This window comes from Vigna unguiculata, chromosome 6 (genome assembly GCF_004118075.2).
Source record: "Vigna unguiculata cultivar IT97K-499-35 chromosome 6, ASM411807v1, whole genome shotgun sequence".
Taxonomy (NCBI): domain Eukaryota; kingdom Viridiplantae; phylum Streptophyta; class Magnoliopsida; order Fabales; family Fabaceae; genus Vigna; species Vigna unguiculata.
Genome location: NC_040284.1, coordinates 34,169,178 through 34,193,603, shown reverse-complemented (window position 1 = coordinate 34,193,603; position 24,426 = coordinate 34,169,178). Strand labels below are relative to the sequence as shown.

The 24,426-nt window shown below is 29.0% G+C and overlaps 3 protein-coding genes and 1 long non-coding RNA gene across 4 annotated transcripts; 3 read left to right on the top strand and 1 right to left on the bottom strand.

The window, feature by feature from the left end:
• The first annotated feature begins 4,080 nt into the window (after nucleotides 1-4,080).
• On the top strand, nucleotides 4,081-9,180 carry LOC114187570. Its single transcript, XR_003605282.1, has 3 exons — nucleotides 4,081-4,290; nucleotides 4,561-4,619; nucleotides 9,118-9,180. It is a non-coding gene; the product is annotated as an uncharacterized LOC114187570 (long non-coding RNA).
• A 6,193-nt stretch (nucleotides 9,181-15,373) lies between these two features.
• LOC114189185 (zinc-finger homeodomain protein 5-like) lies at nucleotides 15,374-16,334 on the top strand. Its single transcript, XM_028077891.1, has one exon. It carries the CDS (start codon nucleotides 15,516-15,518, stop codon nucleotides 16,062-16,064), a length of 549 nt encoding a protein of 182 aa, XP_027933692.1. The 5' UTR covers nucleotides 15,374-15,515; the 3' UTR covers nucleotides 16,065-16,334.
• Nucleotides 16,335-18,808: 2,474 nt separating this feature from the next.
• LOC114188896 (protein transport protein Sec61 subunit gamma) lies at nucleotides 18,809-20,322 on the top strand. Its single transcript, XM_028077560.1, has 3 exons — nucleotides 18,809-18,987; nucleotides 19,127-19,242; nucleotides 20,061-20,322. The coding sequence occupies exons 1-2, from the start codon at nucleotides 18,894-18,896 to the stop codon at nucleotides 19,240-19,242; spliced, it is 210 nt and encodes a 69-aa protein (XP_027933361.1). The 5' UTR covers nucleotides 18,809-18,893; the 3' UTR covers nucleotides 20,061-20,322.
• Nucleotides 20,323-21,241: 919 nt separating this feature from the next.
• LOC114188895 (serine/threonine-protein kinase-like protein At5g23170) lies at nucleotides 21,242-23,023 on the bottom strand. Its single transcript, XM_028077559.1, has 2 exons — nucleotides 21,612-23,023; nucleotides 21,242-21,523 (listed from the first exon to the last, which is right to left on the bottom strand). The coding sequence occupies exon 1, from the start codon at nucleotides 22,741-22,743 to the stop codon at nucleotides 21,646-21,648; it is 1,098 nt and encodes a 365-aa protein (XP_027933360.1). The 5' UTR covers nucleotides 22,744-23,023; the 3' UTR covers nucleotides 21,242-21,523; nucleotides 21,612-21,645.
• Between the last annotated feature and the right edge of the window lie 1,403 nt (nucleotides 23,024-24,426).

The following is a 24,426-nucleotide window of genomic DNA, read 5'->3' as shown; positions in this document are numbered from 1 at the left end:
CACCTCCATCTAAATACCTGCAAAAACATATTCATAACATACATCATATTCAAATAAAGGTCAGAACATAAATACAAAAACTGCTTGTTACCGTTAGTCCCTTAACATCAATGAACAATTATAAATGAGTATATATTATTAAGTCTATATATTCACAAAGATAGAACAGGTTGACGGCCAATCAAGTAATTGTCCAAAGTTCTCCATAATTGATAAGAACTACGTTTTAGCACATTCAAGTAACTCTATATATAAAGGTATGGATATGAAGATCAATTTAAGATTTCATTTAATCCTCGAGAAAGTAAAATATTATTTTAAGTCGTGATCATAATTACAGTTAATATTCAATATTATTTTGCATGGTTAATTATAAATTATTTTGCATAGTTAATTATAAATGCAAAGCAATTTTGAATACAAATACTTCACTATCATTATTCAAAAGTTAGAATAAGATAAATTGTTTTTATTTTAACAAATATACCTACATACCAAGCAGTTTTCTAGACTCTATCCATATAGACTCTATCCAAGAGTATGAACAATTAAGACTCTATCCAAGAGCTCCTGAGGTATGGGCTCACCCCTCCTTCGTTCAGCGGGAATTCTTGCCGTGTGCACTAATGTGTTCCATTTATCCTGTGCATATCAAATTAGAATTAATAAAAATTGTAGTAAGAAAAAACAAAACAAAGATCTATCATACCTTTAGATCTCCAGGAGTCCTGTGGTCCACATTCGAGAAAGCTCGTAGCTTAACCTCGCGCCACCTTCATGATGGTATAAATGTTATTAGAAACTCACTTATTCACATACAGGTAAACTGATACTGATATTATTGATAACATCATACCTCCCAACTCCAAGTAATTCAACCGTGCGCACAAGAGCTTCTACCTCATCCACAGAGAATGGTCTCCTGGTTCGACGTTGCGCAATTGTATGACTTGAAGGACCCTCTTGTTCTTGTGTTGAAGGAATAGGCACTGAGACACTTTCCGTTTGATGCCCTTCATTGCAGAGTTTTTCAATTTTGTCAATGAGTTCTGCTACATGTGGTTTCATGTTGTCGCCCGCTTAGAGTTTCCAATTATGGTGTACGTTGTGCACATAAAATTGCTAAGTAAAAATGTAGTAGCTTTGCAATTAAACATGACTTATTTATAACATGCAATCATGTCATTAACATGATAACATGTAAGATGCATGACATTAATTTAATAATAAAGTAATTTAACATGTAAATATAATAATTATTTTAATTTATCCAATTAAAGATATTAATTGATAAATTAAAAGCTTAAAAAATACTTATACAATTAATTATGTTCTAAATATTTATTTATAAGTATATGTATAAACAAAATCTATAAAAAAATTTGAAAGTAATCTAAAAAAATAAAAATATTAAAAAAATGGCGGGTCAACCCGCCAGCCTGTCCTATGGCGGGACAAGTTGCAGATTCTAACCCGTTTTTCACTGACAAACTAGCTCGGTCCAGTCATTTTTTGGCAAGTAAAGAATAGAACGAGTTAAATTGGGTCGAGTTAAATTGGGTTGGACAGTCAAAACAGGCTAGACAAACCCGTTTTGTCACCCGTGATATTTTCTTCTTTGTATTATTCATAATTCCACTAGTTCTTCCTAAGTCTCTGAAAGCCATGACTTATCTGATTTTGGTAACAATGAGACAAAAAAAATTTCTTTTCGTATCCATTATTCAAAATAAATATGTGTGTATGAAATAAAGTTTTACTGTCTTTCAATTTTGTTTTACACCTTTTAAGAAAATGAAAAGTAATTTGTCAAATTTTGTTTGTGAAAATATCATACTCTAAGAAAATTTCAATCTTTCATGTATTATTATATTGTAAAATAAAATTCATGAGTAAAATTACACAAAATTACTTACTATCTCTTTATTATCAATTAAATATTATGGTTATTTCTCTTTGCCTCTCTCTTCTAGAATTACATTTCATATATTATTTAAAGTAATCTATCCCAATCATCTCTAACTGCAATTTTTTTATTTTATTTATAAGATAATTTTAAAAATAAAAACATAATTAGTTAAAAAAATTAAATACTACAATTCATAATTAAAAATAACTTAAATATTTAAAATATTTTATGATGAATTTTAATTATTAAAAACTATTTTTAATGATAATTTTAAATATATAAAATAAATACTTATTTCTTACAGTGCAAAAGTCAAAAAAATGGGTATTATTATTAATTAATATCCATTTTGTAAAATGAATTTTAAAAACTTCAAGAGTTCAAAACTTAATTTACATATTAAAATTTAAATTTAAACTACAGCTTATGTATTCAAAGTACTTTTTATGACAAGTTTGAATTATAATATAATTTGAATTAAAATATTTATTATAAATTTGTTTATATAAAAATAAATATTTGTCTTTTACATTGCACAATTTAAAATATTATATTAAATATGAATGAGAACTAGTACATTTTGTATAACAAGAATAGTGCAATGTAACAAAGTTACGGTCTTAGTAAATTTTTTTTAATTTTGTTAACTTTGTTTGAACATTTTGTTAAAGATTAATGTAATTGAAAATTTGTTTTAATTTTGGTAACTATCGTATGTGTTCCTTAAAAATAATGATATTCATATATAATATCTTTATAAAGGAAACATTTATTTTTTTGTTGTAAATTCAAAATTCATATTATTCTTTTAATATCTATGACATATTAATTTAATAAATACATTTGAGAAATACTAAAAATCAAACACTTGTTTACTTACCTGAATCCGTCAACGTTGAGACAATTTTAACATACTTAAAATTTATATACTAAGAATATGTATTTTTTTTCTTATACAAGAAACAAAATATATTAATAATACTTGCTAAAATAACTATTTTTCTAAATAATAATATAATCACGATTAATTTTTAATTATATTTGTAATTTATACATTTTAATGAATTAATCTAAATCTGCGTTGATATTAAAATGTGAAAAAAATTTAAATTACTTTGTCAAAATAAAATCATAGCATTTCATATTATCACAAAATAAAGCATATAAACAAACAAACTAATTAATATAGAAAAAAAAAACACTCATCTTAAACGTATTTACCGTAATTTCTACATGTTAATTTTAAAGAAACTTCTATCGATTCTTCACAATTTTTTCTCACCCACACCTAAATGATTTTTTTCTCATTCCAAATCAATCTCATTTATATCATAACAATTATTTAACATAATCTATTATAGGGTTTTATACAACTACATTCATTGTTAGAATTATTAATTATGGTGTAGGTTAAATAACTTAAATTAGTTTTCATTACCCTAATTTTTGTGTTTTAAAGAGATATATACAGAAAAAAGTCAGAGAAAACCTGATTTATAAAAAACTTGATTTAAACTAAACACATCATCACTGTAATATGTTAAAATAGATTCACATTTTTAACTCGTTTTCACAATTCTTAACTTCACTATTAAACTTCTAATTTAAATTTGCCCCATGTTTGCATTAGTTATATAAAGAAGTTATCTAAAGATGCATGTTGAGTTTAATATATAATTTCTTTTAAATTATAAATAGACGATGAATAGATTTTTTTTAAGAAAAAATTACTTCGAATGAAAATTTTCTCCCAAAACAATTGAAAACTCTTTAAAAGGATTTTGTTCTTCTTAATTTAATGATTTGGCAACTAGTGTAGACAAAAAAATGCGTCATTTTACGGGCATTTTATTATTGTTATTTTGTAGGGTGAGGTTCTTTAATGTATGCAATCGTGTCATAATTATGTATGTAAACCGGTTATTATACATCATAGAAGTTGAGGTTATTTATTTATGATTATTTTTTGTTTGACGAAGTAAAATAAAAAAGATAAACAGAAAAGGGAAGAGAGACATCATAAAAGCCGTAAACAGAGGAAATGGCAGCTATAAGAAAAGTCACATCTCTATTTTAATATAATAAAAAATTGTATTTTTGTTTTTAGCGTCATAAATTATAGCATAATAAATAAACAATAAATAATATATTAAAATAAGGTTTGGATGGAAGGAATTTAAATTGGTCTGTTTGAGGGATTTGGGAATCAAAGCTAACAGAGAATGAGAGATAGAGAGAGAATGAGAAATAGGGAAAGAATGAGATCTGGGGATGATTTCTTCTTAGAGATGTTTTCAGATCTGCGAATCAGAAAGTTGAGAAAGTAAATGGGATTGATATTGTTACTGAAATCGGTTTTGCAGAGGTTACAAGGAGAACGGGTAAACCTAAATCCTAACTTTCTTTGTTTCATTTTACAAGTTTTCGCTATTTTCATGTTTAACTGACAATGCTGATTTTGGCTATTACGGCTGCGATTTACTTCATTGGAAGTAGATCCATGAACTTTATCGTGAAAGTATGTTCTGAACCATTTCATTTTTGAAAAACACTCTTAGAAACAGAGAAATGAGGAGAGTTTTGAAGGTTGATAGAAAATAAAATTTGAATTTTTGTTTCTATTCTTATGAACTTTTATGGGTTCCGTGCAGATTATTGTTAATTGATGACACACATCTGGATTCAGGTGACTGTCAACATATTTGCTGAGGTAATTTCATTTCTAATTGTATTAACTTTTGTGTGTTGAAATATGATTGGCTTTATATACATGTTGTTTTGTTTGTAATGATAAAAAGTGTTTAATATAGAGACGGCAATTGATAGAAAAAATTGAAAGAAAAATGTATTTGAAATGGGAGTGATGAAAACAATAACCAACATTACATTGTAATGTTGTGCTTGTAAATGAAGCAAGCAAATTGGATAGGAAAAATCGTGTAGAGCTCCAAGAATGAGCTAAGAATTCCCCTTTGATTTCGGCTATACTCTTCCACAAATAACCGATTACTTTTTCATTTTTATATTTTTTTAATAAAAAATTAAAAGTGTTTTACATACATAAGTAACATTCTATATTTTTACACTAAATTTATTATAATTAATAATATAATTCAAAACACAAATAATATAGTTTATCATAACTATTTCTCCACATTCACCTGTTTTTATAATAAACCTGACTTATAGTAACAAATTATTAAAACAAAATTAATTATTCAAATTTATAGGAAAACAATATAACAATTTCTATAATTTAATTCTCGTACGATTGGATGTATTTAATTTTACCATATTCAATAAATATTATATATTTCAATTTTCTATCTTTTAAAAAAAATCAAATCCATTTTAAAACGTCTATAAGTAAATATTAATACAATCATTAAATTATTATTATTTTTTACTTAAATCAGATATGTTTGTTGTTCACCACTTTTAAGAATAGTTTCAAAAAAAAAATTAAGTTCAATCTTTTAAAATTCTCTTTTTGAATTAAATCTCCATTTTGTGATACAATTAACTTTTTTAGATTTAAATTTAAGTATTTAAAATTATTTACCTTTTTTAGCTTACAGACATTAAAATAATAATTAGAATATATTTAATTTTTATTTATATATCAATAAAAAATGATATAAATTTGAAAAATTAAATACACATTTAAATTAAATTTAAGTTTTATTTATACATGCCTTAATATAGATAATTGAAACTGTAGTTTTCAATTAGTATGACACATTCGTGTGTGTCTGGTTGACTCAATTCAGTTGGCTGATGCAAAACATTTTTATTATAACACTTTTTAAAAATACAAATGCTATTACAAAGTTGTTAAGCTCGAGGGTTTTACATTGTGGAATATGATAAACTTAGATGGTAAGAGTTTACTTTAAATAAATAAGTATTATAATATGGTTAGTGATAGAAACCCTAAACTCAAACATTTTTATTATTACACTTTTTAAAAATACAAATACTATTACAAAGTTGTTAACCTCGAGGGATTTACATTGTGGAATATGGCCAAACGACAACAGATCATGAGCAACAATGACCCCAAACGAGAGACAGAGAGATCGCGAAAATGAGATGGATTTAAAAGAGACCAAAGAAGCAAAAACCAGGACAAACCAAGTCTTAAACCCTAATCTTGAGTTTGCTTCCGAGTAACTTGTAAACTCGTCCGAGTAACTCACAAGTTTGATAACTATGAATATTACACTTTCAATTTTAAATTCCCTGTTATTGCCATCTAATATATACTAGGATTCAAAGTCAATTATGAAAGGTCTAATTTTTTAAAAATTTGTAATTATTTAAAAAAATTTAAGTGCTTTTTCTACTGGTATTAATCTCTTATTAAGTGGTTTAAGAATCTCATTCGGAGGACACCCTGATACAACATACAAAACTCTTGAATAAGTTTGCGTTTTTCGTCACGGGAGAGATGTAAGAGATTACAAACAAGACCGAGAGGAAAATTTTCAGTAACAGAGTATTCAAAAAACTTAAATGGGTGTTAATGAAGACAATAATAACTTTCTAAGTATTTTTCATCAAAGCAACAATACATCTCAAAAAGTAATAAATAAACTAAAAGCAATGATACATTATGACATAATAAACAATCTAAAACACCATAATCTTCCAACTAGAAGTTCTTCGGCTTCGGCTTAATTGAACCAGGGGATTTTGGATGAGATTTTGCAATTACAGAACCTTGACAGTTTTGCTATGCACACCAATAGATAGTGTGCTGGTACTTGAAATAGCCCTGATAACTAAGTTCTATTAATAAAAAAAGTTTTGATTACACAACACAATGTCCAAAAGTTTAAAGCACTCCAAGTTAGCTCATAAAATTCAGATAAACTTCTTGTCGTCAATGTTTATATCCAACATAATAACACCTCCATCTAAATACCTGCAAAAACATAGTCATAAGACATCAGATAAAGGTCAGAACAAAACTACAAAAATTGCTTGTTACAGTTAGTCCCTTAGCATCAATTAGCATCAATGAACAGTTATAAAAGTATATATATTAGTAAGTCTATATATTCAAATACATGCTGGCGGTCAATCAAGTAATTGTTCAAAGTTCTCCATAATTGATAATAACTGCATTTTATCACAATCAAGTAACTTTATATATAAAGGTATGGGTCTGAAGATCAAGTTAAGATTTCATTTAATCCTCGAGGAAGTAAAATATTATTTTAAGTCGTGATGATAATTAGTTAGTATTCAGGATTATTTTGCACATTTAATTATAAATACAAAGCAATTTTTAAGATAGATACTTCACTATCATTACTTCACTATCACTATTCAAAAGTTAGAATGAGATAAATTGTTTTTTATTTTAACAAATATACCTACATACCAGGCAGTCTTCTAGACTCTATCCATATAGACTTTATCCAAGAGTATGAACAATTAAGACTCTATCCAAGAGCTCCTGGGGTATGGGCTCACCCCTCCTTCGTTCAGGGGGAATTCTTGCCGTGTGCACTAATGTGTTCCATTTATCCTGTGCATATCAAATTAGAATTACGTCAAATTAAAATTAATAAAAATTGTAGTAAGAGAGAACAAAGATATATCATACCTTTAGATCTACAGGAGTCCTGTGGTCTGCATCCGAGAAAGCTCGTCGCTTAACCTCTTGCCACCTGTATGATGGCATAAACTTATCAGAAAGTCAGTTTTGTAGTATATCCACATACAGGTAAGCTAATATTATTGATAGCATCGTACCTCCCAATTCCAACTAACTCAATTGTGTGCACAAGAGCTTCTGCCTCGGCTACGGAGAATGGTCTCCTAGTTCGACGCTGCCTAGTTTTCTGATTCGAAGGTCCCTCTTGTTTTTGGGTTGAAGGGATAGGCACCAAGACACTTCTAACTTGATGCCTTCCATGCAGCTTGACTCGGTGTTGAGACCAGAAAGCATCAGCGACCAATACTTTATCTAAGAGCATCTGAGGCACTGGGTCTCCTCTCCTTTGTTGAGGAGGGATGGTTGCTGTGTTCACTAGTGTTTCCCATTTATCCTATACATACCAAATGTCAATGAAGAAAAAATGTTGTGTAGAGGGAAAAAAAAATAACATACCTTTAGATTTATGTGAGACAAATGGTTTGCATCCTTAAAAGCTTTTCCTTTCACCTCAAACCACCTGCATGATGACATAAACATTATCAGCAAACCAGTTTTGCAGTGTATCCCACATGTAAGCTAGTATTATTGATAGCATTGTACCTCCTAGTTCCAAAATACTCCACTGCATAAACAAGTTCTTCTAACTCAGCCATGGAGAATGATCCTTTAGTTCGACGCAGTGATGATGATGACGATGCCGATCTATATAAAAATGTGCATTCTTGAAATATCTACAAATCTTAAAATATTTCTAATGTGTTTAAAATTTGTATTTCCCTTATGAAACTTCTATTGTTATGTATACATATCACCTCTCACTAGTTACCATACGATTCTCAATGTGACCATACACGTTTTAACCAATTATCACATCGACTAATAGTTTAGTCTTACCTAATTTTTTTTTGTTTTGACAATGATTTTTATGAGCAAGCCCTAATTATTTTAATGAACAAAATGAGCAAGCTAGTTTTGTAACGTACTCATTAACGAATAAACTAATATTATCAAAAATATCGTACCTTTCAGTAGAGAGTTTCTCAATTAAGTGAACGAGTGTAGTTGCATATGGTTCCATGGTGCCGCAGTACAAACTCTGTTTAGAGTTGCGATCAGACTCAGACCGCTTAGAGTTGTCAATAATGGTGTATCCTGTGCACACCAAAATGCAATTAAGCAAAAATTTTAGTAGCTTTTCAATCATAAAATGGATTCAATCAGTACAATCATGTTGTTCTGAATATTTATATTTTATTAAAGTGCATAGTTTATATATTTATACTATAATTGTATTTGAAGCTGCTGAATGTCATCCTACCTGGATTGTTTAGTTAATTGATGAAAATAACTAATGCTAGTTAAACTTATATACCATGAAGTTGAAATGTTTGTACATCCATCAACAATCTAACTTTGGAAATCTGAATATAACTTCATTATTTTTTAGTGGTTATCTTTTATTACCAAAATTTAAAACAAAACCGAGTGTTTTGATTATGTTATTTATACCTTTTGTTAAATTACTTGACCCGATGTGCAGGCAAGGCTAGGCAGGTGATAAAAACCCAAATGATCCTCTTGCTGCACAAACTTTTCAGGCAAGAATATTGTATTTCAGTTTAGGGCTATTTTATTTTGAAGGGCAGTGAATGTCAATCCTACCTAGATTGTCTAATTAATTGATGAAAATAACTTTCCTCTTTATAATTATTTAATGATCTAAATATACTTGCATTCCACCTAGAGTAATTGATATTAGACATTCATAAAGGTGTTAGGGTTGTTGATCACTTAGACAGCCATCATTGAATCATGTGTACTGGTTGTAACATTGAATGGATAATCATTAATATTGGTTCTTCCACATATGAAGGAAGTCTTTGTATTATGTGAACTACTCTTTCACTTTGTCTGTGAAGCCTGTATTTGTTATCCTACTACTTGAGAGTAATATTTATATGTTTCATTGTATTTTGTTTGTCACTTTGCTGTGAGCTCAAGGATTCAGTCGAACACTAGGTTCACTTTTATTTTTAACCTAAACAGATGGGGTTATATTACTATTGATGTTCGAACACATAGCATATAGATTCAATCATTGATGTCATTGATGCTCGGCATGATAAGCATGCCAAATGCTTCTAATTTTTCAGTTGACTCAAACACTGGAATAGTTCCACATGTGTATTCATTTTGTTTATCATTGCCTCAACAGTGTGTTACCTAAGAAATCAAAAGTAACAAGTTTTTATAGAAAATTACACTGTTTAACACTGAATTTTTATGCTGTTTGTGGAAGATAGAGCAGTTACTTAAAACTGCAGGCTACATTTTATTTAGTTCAACCAGTTTTCTTTGATTTCTTCAAGTTGTACTGTGCATACAAGTCATTCTAACTTAACAATTATAAAAGGCATATGCATTAAGTGTTTAAAATCTTTGACAGCATTCAACCAGCCTCAAACACATCAGATCAGATCATTAAATGTATTTGTTATGCTACTACTTGTGAGTAATATTTATACGTTTCATTGTATTTTGTTTCTCACTTTGCTGTGAGTTCAAGGATTCAATCGAACACTAGGTTCACTTTTATTTTTAACCTAAACAGATGGGGTTATATTACTATTGATGTTCGAACACATAGCATATAGATTCAATCATTGATGTCATTGATGCTCGGCATGATAAGCATGCCAAATGCTTCTAATTTTGCAGTTGACTCAAAAGGCATGATAAGCATGCCAAATGCTTCTAATTTTGCAGTTGACTCAAACACTGGAAAAGTTCCACAAGTGTATTAATTTTGTTTATCATTGCCTCAACAGTGTTACCTAAGAAATCAAAAGTAACAAGTTTTTATATAAAAATTACACTGTTTAACACTGAATTTTTATGCTGTTTGTCGAAGATAGAGCAGTTACATAAAACTGAAGGCTACATTTTGTTTAGTTCAACCAGTTTTCTTTAATTTCTTCAAGTTGTACTATGCATACAAGTCATTGGGGCTTAATAATTTAAAATCTTTGACAGCACTCAACCAGCCTCAAACACATCAGATCATTATCAGTTTAGTACTAACCTCCTTGGAGCTCCGTTGTAGTGTTGCTCACTCACATCTTCTTTTTTCCTTTGATTTTTCTTTCTCCTGTCCTCAATGTGTGTTTGCTGTGCGATGAAGACTTCTCTGTTTCTTTTCTTGGATTTGTAATTGCAATGCTTTCAGAATTTGTGTGATGTGTATTGGATTGCACCGAGAAGTTTTGTTCCTTTTTTTTACCGTTGATCTGTATCCTAACTTTTATTTTTTTTCTTATGCAGTTGCCTCGGCGGTCTCCGCCATTGTCATACAGTGCATGCCACTGTCATGTTTGTATACAGATACCAAATATTTCCTTTTTTATTAAGAAAAGGGTCTGCCATATTTTTTGCGTAATCAATCATGTCAGGGACATCATAATATAACAACATACAATTAACCTTGGGATATTTACCTTCAGATTTGAACAAACGATTTGAATAAATTATTTATTCCAATCTTAACTGTGACTATTTAGTCTTAATCGGATACAACCTGGTATTTATTTTAATAATTATTTTTTAATTTTAAGATAATATTATTTTTATCATTTATATATTTTTTTATTTAAACGTTTAATTAGTTTTTGCACGTATTTGTTTATATCATTTTTGTCCTTTTCTAAAAAATTTAAAACATTTTTAATTTATAAGTGACATAAACAAATATATTATTTTCTCTTTATTCCTTAGTTTTGCAACTTATTTTTAAGGTATATATTTATTATTTTTCTACTCATTTTTATAGTTGGCATTGATCATTTGGTATTTTTATTTTATATTTATATAATTATAATTTTTTTATCTCCTACCTCTTATTTCAAAAAGTATACATGATATTTTAGCTTTTATTATGCTAATTTTTAGATGATTACTATTAATTAATAGAAAAAAAAATACTTATTTTTACCTTATTGTATTATATATCCATAATTCCCCTGGTTTTTTCTAAATCTCCGAAAGCCATAACTGCATTGGTTTTGCTAAAAATCAGACAAAAACAACTTCCTTTCATATATGGTTTTTGCTTCAAATAAATATGTGTCTGAATTAAGGTTTTACTGTCTTTCAGCTTTATTTTTTCTTTGTTTTACACCTTTTAAGCAAATTTCAATCTTTCGCGTGTTAATATAACGTAAAAAAAAAAACATCATTCATGTGTAAAATTACACAAAACTTACTTACTATACCTATATTTTCAATTAAATATTCTGACTATTTTTCTCTATCCCTATGTTTTAAAATTACATTTTATATATTATTTAAAATAATCTATCTCAATGATCTCCAACTGCCCTTTTCTAATTCTATTTATAAGATAATTTTTAAAATACAAACATAATTAGTTAAAAAAATTAAATACTACGATTCAAAATTAAAAATAACTTACACATTTAAAATATTTTATGATGAATTTTAATTATTAAAAACTATTTTTTAATGATAATTTTAAATATATAAAATAAATACTTATCTCTTTCAACAGGTGAGTAAAAATACTTGGTATTATTATTAGTTAATATCCATTTCTAAAATGAATTTTAAAAACTTCAAGAGTTCAAAACTATATTAAAATTTAAATTTAAACTACAGCTTCTGTATTAAAAGTATTTTGTAATTGCAAGGATTAAAAAATGTTAGGAGTAATAGTAATTTTATATATAAGATATATAATTTTGTGTTAATTGAGTAACAGTAATGTTAAGAGTAGTAGTAATTTTAATGGAGTTTCGTTTTATAAAAATTATTATTTTTATAATTATTTTTATTATATTAAAAACAAAATATATTAATACTTGTTACACTAAATGATTATTATCCTAAATAATTGTATGATCATGATTAATTCTTAATAATGTTTGTAATTTATGTATTTCAATAAGTTAATCTATTTAAATCTATCTTTTAATGTTGATATTAAAATGTGATAAAATTTAAGTTTCTTTATATCAAAATAAAACATATAAACAAACAAATTAATTAATGTAGAACAAAAGATCATTCATCTTAAGCGCATTTACCGTAATTGCTCATTAATATTTATAACTCATTCAACTCATCACGTAACACTCAATACTTAATATTTATTATGGGTTGCACAAGTATTTCAAGATGGAGGTTAAGTTACAATCTAACAGTGAAATTTCTAATAGTGAGACAATTGTTGAAGGGAGATTGTTGCAACTTGCAGGTGAGATCAATTGTCCTGTGATAGAGACTAAGTGGACTGAGTTACAATCAAATCGTGGTATTTGAACTGTTACGCTCTTAAGTAAAAATAGTTGTACCTTGACTAACGGTTATAACTTTTGGCCTAGTGGTAAGCGATTGATCATAACAATATTATCTATGTAGATTGAGTTCACTTGAAGAACTCTAAGTAAAATGTTCTATATCATAATTTTAAAAGAAACTTCTATCAACTTTTCACAACTTTTTTTCTCACTCACGTTTAAATGATTTATTGAACGATCAAATTTCTAAAAGAGAAAAATTTGATACGATATTTCATAATGTATAATTCTCATCAAAATGCTTCTAATTCCAAATCGATCTCATATTTATACTATAACAATTAATTATCAGAATCTACTGTGGAGTTTTATCCAACTAAATATATATTCTTAGAATTATTGCATAGATTAAGTAAATTTTCTTTACCTTAGTTTTTGTGCTTTTAGAGAGATATATATACATAAATAAGTTAGACAAATATTGATTTATATAAAACTTGTTTTGTTAAGAAGGTAATTATTGCATGTTAAGTAAAAAGAATTACACCTAGACTAATGGCTATGACACGTAGTAATAAGCGCTTTATTTTAACAATATTATCTATGTAGATTGAATTCACTTGAACAACTCCAAGTAAAATATTTTATATCATAATTTTAAAAGAAACTTCTATCAACTCTTCACAACTTTTTTTAACCCACTTTTAAATAATTACCTAAAAGGTCAAAATTCTAAAGGAATTTTTTTTTATATGATATTTCATAAGCTATAATTTCCATCAAAATGCTTCTCATTCCAAATCAATCTCATATTTATACCATAACAATTAATTAAGATAATCATTATGGAGTTTTATCCAACTAAATATCCATTCTTTGAATTATTAATTATTACATAGATTAAATAGCTTAAATTTTCTTTAACTTAGTTTTTGTGCTTTTAAAGAAACATATACATGGACAAATATTAATTTATATAAAACTTGTTTTAAACGAAACACATCACTGTAAACCTATACTATATATTAGACCCACATTGTTAAATCGATTTCACCAGTCTTAAACTTTACTACATTCTAAACTATGTGATTTAAATAAAGGACGAGAAATCACTTCAATTTGTTTTTTAAATTAAATATTTTCTAAATTTAGACTTTTTTCCAAAAATTAAAAATAAATTTATTTTATGTTATATATAATTTTTTAGTTTTAAAATCCTAAAATTCGGTATTCATATTGCTAATTTAAACCTATAATTCACATCCTTACAAAATACCTATTTATCTTTTCTTTTATTGTTAAAAAGTAAATTAACGAGTTGAAATATTAATTTTTAACATATTTAAAAAATAACACAATATGTTTAACTGAGTGAATTATTGTTTAATTCCTATTAATCAGATAAAAAAAGGGTGTTGGATGAACAAATATAGTGTAACGAAAAAAAAATTACAATTAAAAGGTCTATGAACATGATTATTTTTACTAATCTTATATTAAAGAACACTAAAATAAAATTTTAATCAAATAGGAAACATTTTGAGACAATGTCTCTAAGTAAAGTTAAATTAACTCAAATATATTCTGAGTACTTTTGTTTAGCTTTTTTTCCTTCTTACATTTATATTATTATTATTATTATTATTATTATTACTTATTATACTGTTGGTATTATTATATTATTATTGAAAGCAAACACGCACTATTTTTTATAGTGTCTTATTCATGATTGAAGAAGGTATATATTATTAAGAAAATTATCGAATAATAATTAATTTTAATGATAAAAAATAATTAGTTACTAATTATTAATTTAGGTACTAAATTTTAAATTAAAAATTATTGATAATTAGAATAGTTTAAAAAAATTATAATTGGTTTTTAAATTTAAATTGGGAACTAAAGTAGTTTTTAGTATAAAATTGTTTTTAAATTGGTCACTAACATTAACCATTAAAGTTTAGATTGGTTTCTAGTTAAGAAAATTGATCTCTAAGTTGATTTTTAAATATATTTTTTATGATTAAAATTGATCATTATTTATGAGATTTTTTATAATTTTTCTTACAAAAATTTTAGTGTAATTTTTTTTTTTTTATGTTTCAATTTTATTTTCTTAAAACTCTTTTCATTTTAAAATTTCAACGACCTAAACATTAAAAACAAATATTGTGTTATGAAAACATGTAATATATTTATATTTATATTAAGAGTTTTTATTAGTTGTTTTAAGTATGACAAACTCTAAACTTACAAATTTGTCTCTTGTCAATTCTAATAAAGAAGTAGTTGATTAGAAATGTTGAAGTTCATTAAAAGAACCAAAGATCTTAATTAACCCAGTGAAGAAAAAAATTAAATAGCCATATTTAATGCTTGGGCTTTAACCCAGAAAATAAGATGACAGTGTAATGGATGAATTAGCTTTTGAAGAATTTGTTTAACAAATGTGTTGAACAAAACCACATCTCAGGATGCACTCTGAGATATGACATAATCATGCATTAACATCTAATTACGTGTCACATCCCACCTTCAATTCTACTCTATATAACATCTCTCTCTCAACACAAATCACCATCAATCTCTATCCCTGAAATTCCAAAAATCCCAAAACACCATTACCATGTCAAGCATCAATACCAGCACTTTCACCAACCAACTACAAGAAAGCCATGATGAGGATGAAGAGCTTGGGTACAAGGAGTGTCGTCGCAACCATGCAGTGGCCCTTGGAGGAGCTTGCTACGATGGGTGCAATGAGTATCTGAAACCAAGTTCCGACCAAACCTCGGAGGACGCTTTCCTCTGTGCATGTTGTGGGTGTCACCGGAACTTCCACCGGAAACAGGATCCCGTGCAACAAGCTGAAGCAGAGAGTAATTATGTTATGGATGTAGTTCCTGTTTCAGCGAGGCCTACCAACAACAACCCAGAGGCAGTGCAGCGAGTAAGGCCACTAAGGAGGAAGAGGACGACCTTCTCGGTGGACCAGAAGAAGCAGATGACAAGGTTTGCTCATATTTTGGGGTGGAAACCTCACAAGGGTAACAGAGAGGAGATTCAACGTTTCTGCACTGACATGGGAATCAGCCGCAAGATCTTCGTCGTCTGGCTCAACAACAATCGTCACCGTGCAATCAACCACACAACTGATCCATCAACCAGTAATTAGAGCCTCAACAATAATCGGTCTCGGCACTTGGCATTAAATAAGGATTTCCCAAACCTTATAGGATTTAGTGTACTATGAGTGTGATCATAATTTGTTTGTTCAGAGTTTGGGTTGCTCTGTCTTATGATGTTTTTCTTATGCATGTTTGTTTGTGTTTTACCTTTGTTTTTTTTTTATTTGCATATGAAGTGCCTTGACTTCTAAGTGTTTGATAATAGTGTGTATGAATTTATAAAGGACTGAATTGTAATATGTTTTTTCTTTCATTAAAAAACCATCACCTCGTTGTTCTCACATTGATTTTTACTTTGGCGCGTTTTTCTTAATTAGAGAGAAGTTAGATGGACCAGTTATCCTAAGGCGTCAATTATGAAAACATCATTTTCTTTACGTCACTCCGTAAACAAAACTCCAATACAATTAGATAAGAGACAAAAGATAATTAACATATTGATTACTGGTATTAAATGATAAAAAATGTAATAATCCAATATTAATATATATATGATATGACCAGTAAGAGTGGATCACGTCTTAAAAAGTATATGATATTTTCAAGTGTAATGAGATCTTGCTATTGATTTTATAGAAAATAATGTTTTACGTTAAGTGATTTTATTAAGAAGATTATTTAAAGGTTTGGATGGAGAGAATTTGTTGTATCCAACAAAATGCTAAAATTTAAGAGATGATCAAACTCATTATATGAAATTAGAGGTCTGTTGGACTATTTTTATTTGCAACCAAAGAAACATAGACAACACACAAACTGTGTCAATTTTCTTTAAACTTTATGTAAAAATTGAGCTCACATTTTTAATTAACTTGCAATTATTTAATTAGCGAGGGAGAGAGCGATTTTCCTTCGCAAAGAATAATAAGATTTATTCAATCACTTTATTTGTTCATTTTCAGCTGCATATTACTTAAATAAAAAAAAATACTGTTTATCTGTCATATGTTTTAATTTCAAAATAACATGATTTTTAATTATACTCTAAATTTAAAAAAAAAAACATGGTTTTTATTACGCCCTAAATTTCTTTAATACAGAGAGAATAAATAATTATGATAATATAGAAGTAATAGCACATTAATACATATTGAAATAAGAAAACTGAAAAAAATATAATAGAAAGCGCTTTTAAATTTGTATTAAAAGATATCGAGGAAAACTATATATATATATATATATATATATATATATATATATATATATATATATATATATATATATATATATATAAGTATATTAGTAATTAAATAACATTGATAAAATTATATATTAGTATATTAGTTATTCACAATTTTTCACTTTATTTAGGAATTCCTAATTTCATCTACTTGGACTTCTACATTCATAATATCCATTCTTATAGTTCAAAACGAATCTCAAATCCAAGTGCTCAATCAAAATAGTCAAAAGTAGCATGTAAAACACAAAATTGTGTAAATATCTTTGCAAAGTTAGGGATTAAGTTCTTCCAAGAAAGTCTAAACCAAAGAATTACTAAATATTTAGACTAGTAAATATAAATTTATTTAACTCAAATTTATGCGAACTCAAAACTTTATCATAAAATAACAAATTAAAATAGTAAAGGAAAATAAACCAAAAATATGATCAAATTAGATTGTGTGAAACTCTTGTACCTCCTAAGTTATGAATTCTAATTAAAAGGTGAAAATAAGCCTTAGAATTTTAAAAAGAAAAAAATAGGAAAGAAGAAAAATTAAGAAAAAAAATGTATAAAATAAATTACTAATGAATTGATCAAATTATATTTTATATACTTGAACATAATCTATCAGACCTATCTATTTTGAGAGTACTGTATAACAATATATATATATATATAACAGAAATTAAAAATTTTCTCAAAAAAATACAAAACTTCCACTTGTTGATACTATACCCTAAGAATTTTACTTTAATACCCAATTGTAATCGCAATTAAAATACTTTAATTAGAATAAATAATCTATAGACAGTGTTTATTCAATTAACAATTATAGCTTTGCAATGTTATATTTTATATTTTAAGAAAAAAGTAATGTATATATAGTGTGTTTCTGCATATATATATATATATATATATATATATATATATATATATATAAATTTGTAAAAGTAAATTAAGAAATTATGTATCTATTTTTGAATTGACGAGATTGAAAGAAATTATGTATTTGATACATAATAAAATTCCTTTAATTTAATAACTTATAAAATTATCTATTTAAAAATATATTAAAATTTGTTGAAAAATTATATTCCTTTATACAATAATATAAATAATAATTAAATTAAATTATATGAATAGTGCGCATTTTCTTAAGTATAAATAATAATAATAATAATAATAATATAATTTAATTATAATTATAACTATTGTATACTAAAATTATTAAATTAGGTAATAATTAAAATAAATCTTAATCATTTCACAGTATGCATTTATTTATACTAACACTAAAATTATACAAATTATAAGCTTTTACAATAATATCAACAATTAAATTAATATTAAGTTTGGAAAAAAATAAATGGATTTATCACAGTGTGCTTTACTGTTTTTAATTATCACTAAAATACTATTGTATAATTTGAATTAATATTTTTAAATTTATGTTTTTTATGACATGGGCAATATAGAGTTCGAAATTGTCATCGCAAGATCCAGCATGGCACCATGCTATTGGCCCAGTACACGTATATCCCAAACTCAAGTTTTCTTGAGTTCTATAAAATTCAACCTTCCTCACTCAGCATTCATATTTATTCAGTTTTCAATTCAGATCCAAAGGTAGAAGGAAAAGTGAGAGAGAATGGACGCCATTGATTCCGTTTTCGATCCTCTCAGAGAATTCGCCAAGGACAGCGTCAGGCTCGTCAAGCGCTGCCACAAACCCGATCGTAAAGGTGCAACCCTAACGCTCTTCCATCCTTCTTCTTGATTCCTCTTATGTTTCCAATTTTATTTATTTTTCGAGAAGATTGAATTTATGTTTGAATTTATGTTCTGCGGATCTTGATTTATTGGATGGGTTTGGTATTTCAGAATTCTCTAAGGTTGCCGTGCGTACTGCGATTGGTTTTGTTGTGATGGGATTCGTTGGTTTTTTCGTTAAGCTCATCTTCATTCCAATCAACAACATCATCGTCGGATCTGGTTAGGTAAATTATACGCTTTCTCAATTTTTGTTTTCATTTGCGGTTGCTTTTGTCTGTTTTTCCTTTCTCCTGCTTGGACCTCTGTTTTTTATCTTTTAGTTGAAACCTGGATACTGGTCTGATTTTTATTTATTTTTGTTACAATTGCTTTGGTAAATTTTAAAATTTTCTTAATCGGGTGACTTGTTTTGTTGAGTTGTTATTCAGAAGTATAGTTGACCGTGTCGTGCTGTTGTATCTTAAAACAATCCGATATGAGGGATTGATTGAATCAGGGATTTAGGGTAATAATTTGTAAAAATAATTTGAATTTGGTGCTCTTTATACGTTTATGGTGTCAGGCATAGCATGATATGAGTTCATTGATCGCATTATACCTTTTTACCGCAACAATTTTTAAATAAACATATATGACAATCAGGTGCAGTGATTTATCAAAGAATATTCATCTGTTAGTATGCATATTTTGATGGTTTTATATATAGGGAACAGCTGTCTGCATTGTTACATGTATATGAGATGATGCATGATTATGTCTCAATACCCTGTCTTTGCTACTTGCTTCATTCAAGCGTGTAATGGCTATCTATATTTGTATGAGAGTATTTGCCCTAAACATTGTTGAGGACTTTATTTTCTTCTTGGAATATGTTACTCTTTGAAAACTTCGGTAGATTGTCTAGTTTTTATTATGGATGTACTGCTGTTTTTGTTTTGTTTTCTCTGTTTTGAGATGTTGATTTTTTTTTCTTGTTAGTGAAAATGTGCCTTTAGCGAAGTGTGCAAAATGAATGATAAATAACCCTTGGTTATTTCCGCAGGATGAGGGGAATTTCAATTGCCTCAGGAATTCAAGTTGTTAAACATTAAGAGGCAGAATGAGTTCCCACTTTGTTAGGTCATTTAATGAATTTAATTGTAGTTCTTTTGTACTTTATTTTTGGTATTTACTTGTATCTTATCTTCGGAAGCATTACAGTTTTATTCGAAATGTACAATTTTATTTTCTGTGTTAGACCTTTGACACATTGTTTTGATCTAGGAAAAGGATGAAAGTAGTTGACAAACTTTTCTTTTGGTTTTGATTCTTTGTTAACTTTGCTTTCTAGTCTTTTGGACCCATTGAAGAGGTGCTAACAGTTATGTCTAAGAACCCAATTTATGTGTAAAATAAGTTAAATACTTGAAAATAAAAGAAAAAAAATATGGGAAGGTTATAGGACCAGGAGTTTTCTTCATAATCCGTGGCATATGTCTTATTGTCACACCAGCATTTATTTCAACTATAGAATCCAGCTAGGACAGTCCCCTTGACCAAGCTTTCATCACTTATTCCATGGGATCGCCCTCAGTACCAAATCACCAAACTAACCAATATCCTGTGTACACCATAACCAAGATAAACAATTGGAGAACCTTGATGCATAAAACCCCCACGCTTCAAACAATTATGTTTAGCCATGGCCTTGACCACAACGAACCACGGTAAATAGCATTTGCGCTTTCACTTCAATTGGCGTGGTTAAGTGAAGATTGAATGACTCAAAGAACAATATATGATCCGTTGTGTCATCCTTTAACGATTCAATTTAAGTGGGTATGTGATAATCGCGGGTAGAATATGGGTCTGATTCATGCCAACGGTGGAAATTTTCACTGCGAAGTGTTATATTCGGATGTTAAGATAACTTCCCTTTTTCTCTGAAACTTTGTCGTGCTGAGAAGAAGTATGTGATACAAACACATGGCGACGAAAGTAATTTTTTTTTCAAATCTGTTCAATTCAATAAACGATAACAAAGTATAGCTGAATCGATCTGTTAGCTGCAGTATAATTTGTTTTTGTATGCTCAATTAATTATTTTAGTTTCGATACAAGAAAGAAACAAGGTAAAGGACACAGACATGTCAAGTCCGGTACAGTACTACTACACCAAGAATCCAAATCGAAGAGAACCGTGCAGATAGCAATGAAATGTTGAACATAAAAATCTAACACATTTTAGGGAAGAAAATGATTTTATAAATAAAAACAACGCAACATTGTTCCAACCAGATACTTTTTATATTTTTCTTTATTTTCTCAAGTAAGTAAATAATAGAAATAATTAACACTAAAATATCAATTTTGACATGAATTAAAGGAAAAGGGGAAATTTCATGATGATATGATTCCTGTCATGAGATGCCTAGTGTCTACCCCGTACGTAACCATCACGTTTGGCTTGGTACGAATGTTTGTAGTGCATGCCCCATTGCCCAGCCCTGCAACCTCAAATCAAACCTGAAACATATAACAAAATTCCCAAATTTTTTTAATTGGGAAATTGAACTGCTTTTGACCGTTGACTCAAACGAGTTGGACAACTAACCCGTTCACAGCGAGTCAACTCATCTGAATTTGAGTCACTCCAACGTAGCATCCGCCAGAACCTCCCTTATGGTGATGGGTATCTTCCCACTTGCAACACCAACACCCTCTACCTCGCCCTCTTCTTCTGCTATACACCGAATTCGTGTCTGAGTTTGCCAACCAATACTCATCATCGGTTTCCTCTTCCTCAACCAAACCAACCCCTTCAAAACGCGACTCCAAACGGGGAACCTCACTCGTTTCGCCAACCAACTTTCCATTTCCATAACAATTTCACCAGCTGAAGGACGTTCATCTTCATTTTCTGACACGCAACGTGAAGCATAGCGTAACAGGCGAGTGATTGTTCCAACCATGTAACCTGGCACCGCCACTCTTGCGTCACATATTTCTTTTAAAAGCTGTTCATCCATTAACTGAATCGCCCATTCAACAACTGAAGCCGGTGTTTTGCAGGCATCAATGGCCTTTCTACCACTTATGATCTCCAACAACACAACCCCAAAACTGAAAATGTCGTTTTTGGTGCTGAGTTTATCTGGGGTGGTGTAACACGGGTCCAAGTACCCCATTGTCCCAGCGGGTCGACTCACCGGATCAACCCCTCTCACCGCGAGTCCAAAATCTGCCAACTTCGCATTCCAACGTGAATCAAACAATATGTTCGAGGGTTTAATGTCTCTGTGAATCACCACAGGCTTACCTTGGTGAAGAAACTGCACCGCTCGAGCGATTTGCATGGCGATTTCAACGCGTTTGGGCCACGTGGGTGGGTTTTCATCGGTATGAAGCAAGTCATGCAGAGAGGCATTGGGCATGAACTCCATCACAATGAGTCTGTGTCTGTGATCATCATCACCTTCACCACTCGTGGTTCCCAGAAGATTGACCACGTGAGGGTTTTCGGGTAGAGAAGACAGAACTCGGATTTCATTTTCGAGTTTTGAGTTGTCGTGAAGAGATTGAAGGCCTTGTGATGGCTTCTTTACAGCGACCAACCTGAAACTGTTATTTTCTTTGAATTGAACAATGCCTTTGTACACCATCCCATGGCTTCCTTTCCCTACGATCCTTCTGGGGTTGAAGTTTTCTGTTGCTTTCACAACCTCTTCATACTCAATCTCTTCCATCGTTTCGCTCTTCTTCTTGCAGAATGGTCTTCTCTTACATCCTCATTTAACAAAAGATGGAATATTTACTACAAAATGGAAAGAGGTACGAAAAGAAGAGAAAGAAACATGGAACGTGATGAGATTGTTATAAGAGTAGAAAAAGTAATGTTTTAAAAATGGATAATTTTTTATGTTTGTAGTAAGATGAGGCTTTGAGTTTCAATATCTTGATGCATCATTAGCTTTTTGTAGAACCCAGGGAATAAAGGTGCTTTGGAGAGGCAAGAGAGAATGAAAATTAAGAAAATAAATGATCTGAGAATTATTGAGAAAAGGAAAAGCTAAAGAAAAAGGTAAAGAGTTTGTGACAGGATTCTGACGAAGGGATACCCATTAGCTGCTTATTGGGTCCCCTTTCTCAATTCTTTGCCTTCTTTATTTCAACTTTTTTTAACTTTTTTCTCTCCCACTTTGCTTATTTCTCTTTTTGTCCACACAGTTCTGTTGATTACCATAGAAAAAAACTTATGCAACAAAAATAAAATAAAATACTTAACTTATTATATATCCCAAACACATTCTTTAACTTCACATCTCAAACACTTATATAGAGTTAAGGCAAGTAAGGCATCCAAGGAGAGATTTGGAATGTCAAAAGCAAAAGGGATTATGCAAAACTCGTTTATTTAAGAGATATTTATCATTTGTTGTGTGAAATTATCATGGAGTTAGCCGATAACAATGCTAAAACATTTTGATACCCAAATCATATGCCACCTTGAAATATGAAAGCAACTATTCATTGCTCTGATGCTTTTCTCAAATTTGAAAGATTAAAACATGAAATGAAATTTATACATTTCTTTTAATAAACTAGTGACTGATGGAAGGTGCTGAACAGAGGATTTTAGTTATCTGATCTGGTGTATATATATATATATATATATATATATATATATATATATATATATATATATATATATATATATATATATATAAGAAGAGGTTTGAGACTACTTTTTGCATTTCTGTTATCTACAAAAGTGATTTTTCAAGGGTATGGAACTTTTGACAATGTGTCAGATACAGTGACTTATTGGGCCTGGTCCAATTTTCTTTCTACCATTTCAAGCCCCGTTAGTTTCTTGAGATAAAGCGGGCAAAGCCCATAAAATAAAGTGATTCACCACAACTCATAATTATGAAGTGTTGATATGTAATTATTGAAAGAATCACAATTGTATGTATCTTTCCAATTCTAGATTGGTAAAAAAAAATTAAAGTGCTTCTTAGGGACCATATATCTTTTAAGAGGGTTATCCTATCTGTTATCTTCACGTTGTTCAACTTTTAAGGATGTTTTTGTCTTTCACTCCCAACATGTCACACGTTTGGTAACAACCATCATCCTCTTACTCAGAAACAAACAAACACGTGTAAATCATGACCTTCTTCAATCTTACACGCTGTTGCTTCTCAGTATGTATGTAATTGGGCCAGCAGACTTTGGCCCAAATTGATTTGGGCCACGTAGACAAAACAGTAAGACAAATTAAAAAAAAAAATGTCTTTTTCCGACAACCACCAACCAATTAATTAGTTTTGGTAGAATTCATAATTATGCATAACTTTTAGCCTTTTTCGAATTTGCCAATGTAGAAGAAGCATGTGTGTTGGTGAAAACAAAATAAATGAATCTGA